Here is an 11,767-nt window from a genome sequence, read left to right as displayed (position 1 = left end):
AGGGTATATTTTAAAGATCTGAGCGTTATGATGGTGATTTTAGAAGGGTTTTCTTCTCTGCTTCACATACCATGTGATCCTGACGCGTGATATTGTCAAAGAGATCAAATATGAGCAGTTAATCTGAGCGACTCCTCGGTGCACAGAGAGCAGGAAGCAGTTGCTGGTAAAATACCAAAAGCGCTCCGAACCTGCATTTGGAAACTATCTGAAGCACCTGTGTGATCGTACAGCTGCTGAACTCCACAGAGGACGAGCACGAGTCCAACAAGATGACATTTATTGAAAAGTAACAAACTATAGAACAAGTAGTAACAGACGGTTTCAGTAATAGCTTAATATATCAGTATATCTGGAGTATACTGCCATACATCGGAGACTTGCACAGAGAGCAAATTAACATATTTCTGACGATTTGCTACAAAAAGGCTTCGATTACTCACACTACCCGACCGGGTTAAGACAAAAGATACAAAATTAAGACAATTAAGAGAGTTGTGCAAATTTAAAGCCTTCTACAAATGAATTACGAGGCAAATGTACAAAACTATACACACCAAAGACTTCTGTAAAGACACAGAAAGAAAAAATCACTATTGCAGCTACAAGGCTATCACACTAAGTTTTGTTATTTAAATCCATAACAACACTAAAGTTAGATATTCAGGTTTTGGCAACATTTCTGTTTCAGATATGACCGACGCTTTTAAGCACAATCAGACATTTTCCACTTGGCAAAACGACATAAAGAAGAGTTCGTATCACAAAAAAAAAAGTACATTCACTAGAATGAAATCTGTTTTCAGACGAGCGATAACAAAAGATGTAACCCTTCCTTCAGCAAGTACACATGACCCTGAGACAGATAAGAACAGACAGAAATCATCATCTGAAAGCCGACACAGACGAGTGTCTCCTTCAAGTCGTGATGGGCCACGTTCCCTCATTTTTTCTTCCTTTTTTTGCGAGCTTGTATTTTCAGTTAGGAAGAGGATACAAATTTAGCTCAGCAAGATTGAGGGAAGCCCAAGTCCAACTTCTAAAAACACAGTCAGGAAGATTGTTTCTGTTCACAAAATCATACACTTCCCCAAACGTCTCCTCTCCCTCTGCACATGCCGGCCGCAGCAAAGGTCTAATTCAGTCTGAATAAATTACACCTGAGTAAACAGTGTCAGGAGTGGGCGGGGACAAAGAGGGACATCTCGACTTCCTTCTTCGCGGTGAAACAAGCTAAAGTGTCAGTTAGAGCGGTGATGCACTGGTGAGAGGATGCACGTCTCCGGACGAGCAGTGCAGGGCTGACAGAGCGACAGCAGCTACAGAGAGAGACGTGCTCACAAGGCCCTGCTGGACACGCACCAGCGAGTCCACTTCAGACTCGGGGACAACACGGCAAAGTTACACAAGAAGCACGAGTAAACACATCGGGTAAAAAAAGCAAAAGTCTCTGTGCCGTTTCCAGGCCTTCGCTCATGTGCAGTTGGAGATAATGTGAATCAGTCTGGATGGAGAAACGACGGGAACACGCAAAACCCCCTCCTCTTCCTCTTCCTCCTCCTCGGAGCCGCCGAGGGGGGGCACATTCCTGCATACCAGACTCCGAGGCTCATCTGAGGGAAAAAGACAGAGAGGGATTAATGTGCTGGTCCCGTGAACTCTGCTGTACAAGGACCCTGTATGAGAACGCCGGGCACATGACCAGAGGACCTGGACGTTCTCAGGGAGAGGAAGGCAGAGACCTCCAGGCTACACAGCAGCTTATCACTGTGCTGTTTTATCAGGCTTTGGCCACAGAGCATTAATAACACCTCTGAACGCAGCAACATTTAACCACAGTCCATTTAACCATTTATGTGGCTTAGTGATGAATATCTGAGGGTGCAGAAGTTGGGACCTGTGAGTGAAAATAAGCTTCAGTGAACTCAGATAAAAAGCACATATTCCAAAAACCATCTGCTTTATCCTGATAGGAGGCTTTATGCTGCAATTCCTGCATCTGCAAGCTGCATTTTTTAAAAATACAAACACTGTAATGAATTCTTTGGAATCTCATATTCCTCTGCAACCTCACTGTCTAATTTTCCTCTCGTGGCGGTATGAGGAAGTCGTCCTCTGGATGTTTGGGACGCTGGACAGAAACCTGAACCTGGTGGTTTGCATACTGCACATTTGCAGAGATACTGATAACCCGCCTGCAGCGTGAGGCAGCGAGTTCGTACTCGGGCTCTGCTGGGGGTTTGTTTGAATAACCTAAAGACTCTAATTTCCACGGCTGACAAAGCCCGATGATACTACAGAAGCCTTCACTGATCCACGCACATCTGTGACGGCTGTGAATACTTTGCCTGAAGCGTAACAGTCAGACACAGTTGGAGAATATTTGTTTGCATGTTTAAACTCTTGATTGCTGTGATAGGCTGGAGCTGTTCAGGCTCTAAATTCAAATTCAAATTTTATTTGTCACATACACAGTCATACACAGTACGATATGCAGTGAAATGCTTGGACAACTGCTCGTGACCTAAAGAAAACAAAAAAGGAAAGGCTATGAATAAGATAGGAAATAAATATGAAAAATTAAAAAGGGTAAATTTAACTAGGAAGGAATAAAATATAAATTAAGGTTAAAAATGAAATAACTGTACAACACAAATTAGAATGAAGGGTAAATTTACTGGGAGAATAAGATAAAATATATAAATTAAAGTTGAAAATAAAATAACTGTACAACAAAATACAGCTCTAGTTGTTTATCGCTGCGAGCGTGCTGATTCTACCACTGCAGCAGACGTGTCGGTGACATTTCCAAATCTCTATAAAAGCTTCCTTTGAAAAGGAGCTTTATTGTTATGCTGCGTTCCACCTCCTGATATTTATTCTTGAACTCTGTCAGAGGAGTTTTGCCTTGTGAAATGAGTCGTCTGTGATTGGCTGCTTTTCACAAGCGGAAGGTGTTAAAACAGCAGGTGGGTGGAGCTCCAAGCGTGGAAGAGAAAGCCGTCCGTCGAGCATTTGAACAGCCTGAAGCTTGCAGTGATTACTGGCACACACACTGTATATACACAAACCTTGGCTTTGTTCAATTGTAACCACTATTTTATCTTTTTTTGGCTTTATTGCAAATAATCATATCATTCCAATTTTACCTGTTCATGGTTCAGTAAGACTCTACAGCTAGGCTCCTCAGCTAGCTTAGCTCATCCTGCCTTGAAAAGCAAGAACAGCAGAACATTGCATCGCATGCAGCTTTAGGCCTCTGCTTTCTCTGTCAGTGCACATGTGCATGGCTCACCGGTAGCACCGGTTGCTGTGCAGATGATGAAACCCAAACACGCCGCCACTTTGCTCAGACCGTGACAGCTCTGTTTATCAAAGCTTCATAAGAACTGCGGCATCAGGCCGTCACGTCCAGGGTACGACGACCTGAACCGCGGCCCAGACAGTGAAGAACATTCACCAAGTGCTTAAAGACACCAAAGCAACAAAGAGGTAATGTACTGCCGTGGTTAGTTCATCCACTGAGAGATAATATCCTCGTCTCACATGACCAAACTTTAGCTCGCTGTCACCTTGGATGAACTCCAGACTGTCACTTCCTTGTTACCTGTCACATCAAGGTCAGTTTTGCGCAATACCGTGCTGCATCGTTTACAGCGTTCACCTTTCGCCCGCATTTCAAAGTACGGCTCTTCATTAGACACAGCTGTAACCCAGGAATTATCCAGGTGCGCTGTGTGCGTCCAATCAGGAGCAACTGCTGCGTGCCTCTGCAGACCAAACAGATGGGCTGGGACTAAATGCTGCTCTGCTTGGATCTGCCAGGTTCGCCTCATGTTTTCACAAAAGCTTGTCTCATGAAATTACACAACGTCCAGTTTGAGACACCTGGAGAGGAGCGGCTCACAGAATGACACCTGGCATGTTGCAAAAGCTGCATTTAACTAAAACCCACATCTGCATCTTCTAGAAGCCCAACGAACCAAAGCCAGTCCTTTCTTTAGCCCAGTCCTTTCTTTAGCTGTCCCCTGTGTGCAACAAGGTCTGTGCCATGTTTACTAATGACCACCTGAAACTGCAGCGTATTGACCGATGCATGAATCGCAGTCACTTCATTTACATGAGTTTGCATTGTTTTCAGGGATGTGTGAAGGGCTCTGGGAATGAGCTCCGGCTTACAGGCATCTTGGTACGGCTCTAAAGCATAATGAGGCGCGCCTGATGAATCGCTGCAGAAACAAAGAGCATCTCTGTGACTGGACGAGCCTCACTTTCAGCACCACTTCAGCAAATATTACGCAATTTGGATTAATTACCAGGCAGACACACTGTTTCCTTCCCCAGCTGGCTCTCTGAGGGGGGCCGCTGTAACTGTATGACAGCTCGTCTCTTTTTAAGGGTCTAATCGAATTAGTCTGGGTGATTATTCAGCCATTTTAAGCATCGTCTTCCCTTTTCTCCTTTTGTTAGTCCCAGCGTGGAGAAAAGACCAATAAAAACACCATTAGGTTTATGCAAATTTCAGCATTTGTGCTGAGGGCTGTAATGTGGCAGATTGATTACTCGAGGGACCCGAGACCCAGTGTGCGTGCACGTGCTAACTCTGACTGTACGTGCACGTGTGCGTGTGAGCTGGGGGGGCGGGGCTTGTTGTACACAGATGCCACAATAAAAGCTTCATTCAGCCCGTGCTCCTGGTGGCCCTCACAGCGAGGCATTAATAAAACATTAGTATTGAGTGACTGAGGCCTCTGCTGTCCTCCTCCCCGATCCCACCGTGACCTTTCCATTTCACAGCAGCTGTTTGGGGATGAAGAGAAACCACCAAGGAGTCCCTCGGTCACCTCTGACCTCTCCAGGTGTATCCTATCACAGAGAGCCATGCCCACCTCACAAGACCGTCGGTTAAAGCCGTTAAAAAGCTGAATTGGGGGGGGGCAAAGGCTCAGGCAACATAACAGGCATTTCAAGGCTATTACAGTTCAGTGGTGAGAAAGCGGGATCCAGTTACGTGTTGTCTGCCTGTAGTCTGGCACCAACGACGGACCAGGCTGTCCCCCCGGATGCCATCCAGCTTATCATTTCCCAAAAGACGCACTAAATATACGAGTCTAAACAAAATTACACGCGTTTAGTTCTGCGTGTTTTAAACCCGTCTGTGAACGTCACAGGCTCTTACTCCCATTCCCAGAACAAACACGAGCCTTTACAAACACTCTTCCCCCATCCACAGTGGGTTCTGGCTTGGCCTTGAAGTCTGCGGTTAGTCACATCTGGTGGAAATGCACAGGGCAACAAACTGCAGTAGGTGGTGACAAAAAAGAAAAAGAAAGACACAGCACGGCTGGTAATCCCATACAGGCCACGCAAACCACAAGGCGACATTAACAAATCTTTACTAATGGGAAAGCAAGCCACACCTTCATTCCTCCCAAATTAGAGTGAGGACGGCTGGTTTTTACTAGGAAGGGCAATGCCAGCAATGTGTGTGTGTAAGTGAAAAACAAGTGATTTTACTATTGTGTAAAGTCTCACCAGACTGCTGGGAGGAAACAAACACACACACTTGCAGAAACACAGTATTCTTCTCTCTAACCCCGGCTGAAAGTTGAAAACTTTGGAGCAACGTATTTTTAGGCAGGCGTTAGACTCGGCTGCCAAGCGCTGGAAAATATAGCTTTGCTTCTCCTGGTCTTACTCGCTTATCTCCTCCTCTCCTTCAGTTTGTGCGTACGTTTGTGTTTGCCCCCCTCCTCCTTTCTTGGGTGTGTGAGAGAGAAAGTCAACAAGGGTCTGGGGAAGGAGTGTGTTTAACAAGCTGGAAATCTGAGCTTTCTCCATCTGTGCAGTAATTAAACATAAAGGCAGTCAGCAGCAGGACGGCAGCTACTGTAACTGCGAGGGTTCATAAAGACGCGGTTCCTTGATCTTTCACAGGCAGCCTGTCTGTCTCCATCCCAGCCCAGAAACCTTGGCTACCATGGATACAGTGGCCCATACCAGCAGCCCCATAATGCTAAGCCCCCAGCCCCATCATCTCCAGCTGTTTACTGTCGACACAAGTCACACATAAGCCTCCGCTTCTCGCTCGCCTCTGCTTTACTCTACTTTCAAACTCTCTGGCAGAATAAAAAGAGGAGGTGCCTTTACTGTTGCTTTTGCACTGTGGGGGAGGAGGATTTACCCAGGATGCACCTGGGTCTGTCAAACAGAAAATAACAAAATATGCACAGAATTTTAACTTGAGCTGTATCCACTCTGGCTATTTTCTAGCCAAACATTCGTCAAGCACATATAAGAACAGCTCACATTTACCGCTGCATTTATGATTATCTGATCGAGTCCGTCTAGTTTCAGTCAACTTGGTTCTTAATCACGATCTCTCAGTCTCATGGTGCACAGCATATGAAGCTGGAGGAGACCAAGCAGTAAACCCCCAGGCTGGAAAGTAAAACCAGCGCAAAGCAACAAAACCTGAAGTTTCTCAAGAGGCCACTTGAGTCTGGCCCCAAAAGCGAGTCAGTCCACTTATGCCTGGATTATACTTTGGTTATGGAGGTTAGGGACAACTGGAGACCCGAAGGCCAAGCAGTCACTCCTGCTTCTCTGAAGTCGGCTTGTTTTCTTGTTTTGACGTCCTCAGTGCAGCCATCAAAAATACAGATCCTCGTGTCACTGCTTAGGCTTCAGACTCCCACATTAAAACAGCCAGGAGTGAAAACATTTGCTCTCTACAGACAATTTCAATTTCCATCACAACAGCTATTTTTTCCATAACACGGGATGGCAACTGCCAGACGACTGAAACTGAAACTTTGTAATCGACATTTACAAAGAAACGGCTGATGTCATATTAGCCGTGTCCATTTTTTGTTTACAGTCTCTGTAGAAAGCAATTAAGTTAGCATGAAGAGTAGAAGTTAGTTGGACCTCTTCTAACTTTAGTTACTTTTGCAGAGTCACATGCAAACACTCTTGTTAGCTTTAGACAGAGCAGATAGAGCCAGGCTAGCTCTTTCTACTCTCTGTGCTAAGCTAAACTACACGACCGCTGGCTGCAGTGTCGTAAAACCCCTCCTTGTTTTTTCCTTTACAGTTTTATTACTGTAATAAAGATAAAACCCTTTAATTTCAAATTCAATAACTACTGCAGCACTCAGCTGTTTTCCACAGATCGCACCAGAACTGAAATAAGGTCACAGCACGGGCCTCGTGGAATTTCAAACCACCGGGAACGTGTGAAAAATAAATAAATAAAGCTTCTCACTGCGCTTGTCATTGCACCGTGTAAAAGCAGAAAACGCCTCAGGAGTAAAGCATCAATCGATAGACTCGCATGAAACTGAAAACTGCCCCTGCCTTCCCTTCAGGCCAGTTGGCTCCTATTATTCTTGAGTTGTTGTAGTCAGTCATATTTTTATACCCTTTAGACTTTCTCTGTTCCTGAATTCCTGATGACTGGTTTGACTGTTTGTCACCGTGGGAAAAACTCGTCAGCACGTATGGAATTCATTTTTCTTTTTTCCTTTTTGAAATCCTTCAAAACCTGGGATCAAGTCGAGGACTTGTTTGTTTCCCCGTCCTGTAAAATGTCCAAATCTTAAGTGTTGCTTCACACGAGCTAACAAACAGAATGCCTCTGATCTTATCTAAAGCACAGCGAACGTGACGCATCGACTTTTCAAACTGCCTCGTTACAGGCACCCCGTTAGCAGCATCGGGCCTGCAGAGCTCCCTGCACCCTTTTGCCGTTCACTACAAGCACAGACCTGATGCCTGCCTCTCCACCTCGCTCCCGTCAGTGTCAGAGGTCTTGTTGTGCAGCTCTCGCTCTGTAATTATCAGCACCACTGACATTCCTCCTGCTCTCTAAACCAAGACTCCTCCATGTTTACCCGACACCCAGCCGGCACAGCAGCTAGATAATGTGTAACCACTGTAACCATTAGCAACCCTGAAAACACAGAAGAGTCAACTGGACGGTTTAAAGAGGCATTCACCTGGACTGTGTAACTGTAACTGTGTAACTGTAACTGTGTAACTAACAGTGTAACTGTGTAACTGTAACTGTGTAACAGTGTAACTGTAACTGTGTAACTGTAACTGTGTAACAGTGTAACTGTAACTGTGTAACTGTAACTGTGTAACAGTGAAACTGTAACAGTGTAACTAACAGTGTAACTGTAACTGTAACAGTGTAACAGTGTGCTTTATGCTAGCCAGGTCCCACACATGATCTGAAGATTTACAGGGGAACTATGAATAGCACACATACAGTAATTGACATCTTGTTTGTTTGCGTCACTTTAAGAAGCTACAATTACTCACCGCAAAACCTCAGAGAGTCAGTGCATCTCTATGCTGAGAGGTACTTCCATGTGCTGACGAAGGCAGTGGGAATGAGCGAGTAGGGCACGCTGGTCACGCTGTCCCAGGAGTCTGACGCTGGATCGTAACAGTCTAGCGTCTTGCACCTCTGAGCCCCAAAGTACCCTCCGACCACATAAAGCCTGTTTCCCGACGCCACAGCGTGACAGCTGATCCGCTTGGCTGTCACGTCGCCAAACTTTGACCACTGATATGTCTCACTGTTGAACCGATACGCCGAGCTGGCAGAGAATTCGGTGTCGCCGCCGATCACAACGACGTGGTTGCCGACCACGGCCGCTGCCGTGTATCGCCACAGCTGCGGACAAGCGGCCGGCACCGACCACCGGTTCTGGCAGGGGTCGAAGCACTGCACCTTGGGGTATTTGTCTCTGTTTACGCTGGTGCCCCCAAAAGCGAAGAGTTTGTTTTTGGCGCCGACAACGGCAGCGTTGCTCACTCCTTCTCTGAGCGGGGCCACGAGGGTCCATTTATTGGTCTGAGGGTCGTACTGTTCCACCTGCTTGAGAGAGACAGATGGAGAGGCGGGGAAGGATCCGGCGAGGGAAGTGTGTCCTCCCACTACGTACAGCATGTGGTCGAGCTCCGCGGAACCGTGTCCAAACCTGGCTACCAGCATCGGCGCCGCTTTAGACCACTCGTCGTGTAATGTGTCATAGACCCAGACATCTTTGGACGCTCCATTCTCAGATCCACGTCCTCCAGTAACATAGACCTGAGGGACAGAGAGAGAAAGCGTGTTTACATCGTCGAGGGGTCATAAAAGAAAAATGACACATTTAAGTCGATTCATTGCTTAAATACCTTGCAACCAATGGCGCAGGCGCTGCACTCTTTCCTGGGACTGGGGATGTCTGTTTTGGGGGTGATCTCCTTGGTCTTGTTATCAATCACGTAGACTTTATCACACATGAAAGTCTGACCTCCGAGCAGCAGCAGGGCCTGACTGACTTTTCTTGGACGTGCACAGAATCCGGTTACGATCCCATCGTTCTGGAGGATCCGCATCTTACACCGCACAGCGTCTTCGACGATTTCCCGGCACACCTTGTGGCACATCACCAACTCCTCTGAAGCGACGTTCTTCAGCAGGTACGATTCAGGCAACAGCGCCAAGCGGACGCAGCGCAGCAGCTCGGGCAGCTCGCTGTGCCTACGCTCCATGTCCGCCTTGACCCAGTCGATAACGGCCTCGTACACCAGGCTCTCGTCCTCCACCTCCAGTTCCTCGCTAAGGATGAGCTCCTGAACTTTGTCCTTGGGGAGGCTTAGGAAGTCTTCTGTCCTAAAGAGAGTAGCAAAGTTCGCCAGGCACATCCTCCACGACAGCTCATACAGTCTCTGACACTGGTGGGCGTCGGACAGCAGCATCATCCCGAGACAGTTGGACTGGTGAAGGTTCTTTTCCAGAAACTCTGCCGCCGCGTCCCTGATGTCGTGAAACTGAAGCATGTCTCCAGCTTCCAGCAGTGACTCTGCATTTTCCTCATTGATGATGACCCGGGCTGAGTAAGCGTAGTCAAGCAGAAGCTCCAGCACTTCCGGGTGGAGAGAGTCGTGGAAGTTGACGTCACCGTCGTGACTCTCCCTGAGCCCGCCGCTAAACATGGCCTCGAAGTACCGGCTGCAGGAGGCCAAGACGGCGCGGTGGCAGGGGAAGGAACGGTTGCCGGCCTTCAGCACGACATCTGTGAAGACTCTGCGTTTGCGTAGCAGGTTGAGCTGAGTCAACAGGCTGTCCGCGTGGGACGTCTTGTGGAAGAGTTGGATATTCATTGAGCCAGAACTAGAGCGAGACTTTCTGTTTTCGTGGTTGCTGACAGACATCTTGACTTGAACCTGGAACACAGAGACAAAAAAAACATGGATAAGTTACTCTTACAGCTAATTCTAACATTTCTATTTTGATTACAGTTGGCCAGATATAAATCTTTTGATGTGAGCACTCCTCCCATTTGATGATTAAACAAAAACTCTGCCGCCACCGATGAATGGGCTGTACATGAAATACTCTTATCAGTATGTCAGGCTGCAGCGGAAACGGACTTCAGACTGTGGAGAGATGAAAGGAGATCAGATAAGGCGCACTCCCACGTAAACCCAGTGTGTGTTAGTGCACCAGTGATTTACACAGTGCAAAAATCTATAAAGCATGCATCACTGTCAGAGCCGTGAGAACAACCGGCTCTTAGAATAACCTTCAACGATTAAGGTTAGGCTAGAAGCAACACCTGGGTGTTTCCACCCTCTTCCATTTCAGGGCTGTGAGTCACCTCCAAACTCGGCAAAGCCAATAAATTCCTGCCAGCTTGTTGTGTTTCTCAGCTGGCTCACATACAGGAGCTTTCAAGCCCACATAAGATGTGACACCTCAGAGCAGCTCCTCTAGGATAAAATTATGTAACCGCAGTGCAACAAGGGAGAAATAGAGGAGGGGGGGGGGGGGGGGCATTTTCTGATCGTTTATATATGAAGCTTGAGTGGGAGTGACATTATATGGTTTGTTTAAAAATTCTAGGAAATATTTCAGCTACCCACTTGTCCTGGCACGGCGCGGCGGGCTAACAAAGAGCCCACATATAACTTGAAAACGACCAAATAAATATCTTCCGCTTTAAAGCGCCCATTGTTTCACAGCAGATAAATTTAAATCGGCCATTCAACCCAGCTGAAAGAGGGACGGTGGACTTCCGTGCAGGGGGGTGGGGGGAAACAGCGTGAAATCCAATTCGTTGTGTGCAGTAAATGTGAAACTCTGGTCAGCACTTCCAGCATGCGCTCAACTTTCCTCCCAAGTTAGCAGCTGCAAAGCATCCAGGCGCTACAATCGGCCGAGATCAAAGGAAACAGTGTTACAGCTCAGTAGTAACGCGCGCGAGCGCTGTGGTACGGTTGGATCTTACCTCGGTGGGAAAGGCAGCGATCCCGACTCCTTTCTTTATCTCGGCTACAACTTCCACCCGTCGTCGGGTTTGTGTTTGAAGTTGTGGCACACTTCAGGCGAGTCCGCTTCCCGACTTTAAAGCTGTATCACACCCTAAACTCGCGGGAGACGGTTCAGCCATCTGTTTGTCTTCACACTCTTGGGTTTGTGCCCGAAACAAAACAATTTTTGGAAAGTTAGCCGCTCGCTGTTTTCTGTGGGTGAAGCCAAGCAGCGTGCCGGAGAGCGACGAGCTGAGCGCAGAGAGAAAGAGTCGAAGCAGCAGCGGTGGTGTTTCCTCTGGCTCCTCCCACTCCTGCTCCCGCCGGCCAATGGGCTCAAGCATCAGCGCAAAGCTTTCCTTTATTCTCCAGCCAACCTGGATCAGTGTCCGTCATTATATTCAGAAACCATCGCCATGAATCACCCGAAACACCTGTCACTGTATGTTTCACC

The 11,767-nt window shown here is 47.2% G+C and overlaps 1 protein-coding gene across 1 annotated transcript; it reads right to left on the bottom strand.

The window, feature by feature from the left end:
- Positions 1 to 263: 263 nt before the first annotated feature.
- enc3 (ectodermal-neural cortex 3) lies at positions 264 to 11,612 on the bottom strand. Its single transcript, XM_005930946.3, has 4 exons — positions 11,292 to 11,612; positions 9,193 to 10,227; positions 8,329 to 9,103; positions 264 to 1,613 (listed from the first exon to the last, which is right to left on the bottom strand). Exons 2-3 carry the CDS (start codon positions 10,213 to 10,215, stop codon positions 8,357 to 8,359), a joined length of 1,770 nt encoding a protein of 589 aa, XP_005931008.1. The 5' UTR covers positions 10,216 to 10,227; positions 11,292 to 11,612; the 3' UTR covers positions 264 to 1,613; positions 8,329 to 8,356.
- Positions 11,613 to 11,767: the final 155 nt, after the last annotated feature.

This window comes from Haplochromis burtoni, unplaced genomic scaffold (genome assembly GCF_018398535.1).
Source record: "Haplochromis burtoni strain Fernald_Lab_line unplaced genomic scaffold, NCSU_Asbu1 Contig_133, whole genome shotgun sequence".
Classification (NCBI taxonomy): Eukaryota; Metazoa; Chordata; class Actinopteri; order Cichliformes; family Cichlidae; genus Haplochromis; species Haplochromis burtoni.
This window is presented reverse-complemented; position numbering and strand designations above follow the sequence as displayed.

Excerpts from the sequence above, each read along its gene's own strand:
- enc3 (XM_005930946.3), bottom strand. The coding sequence starts at position 10,215 with ATGTCTGTCAGCAACCACGAAAACAGAAAGTCTCGCTCTAGTTCTGGC. Across the intron at positions 9,104-9,192 it reads CCTGCGCCATTGGTTGCAAG|GTCTATGTTACTGGAGGACG; the intron begins GTATTTAAGCAA and ends TCTGTCCCTCAG.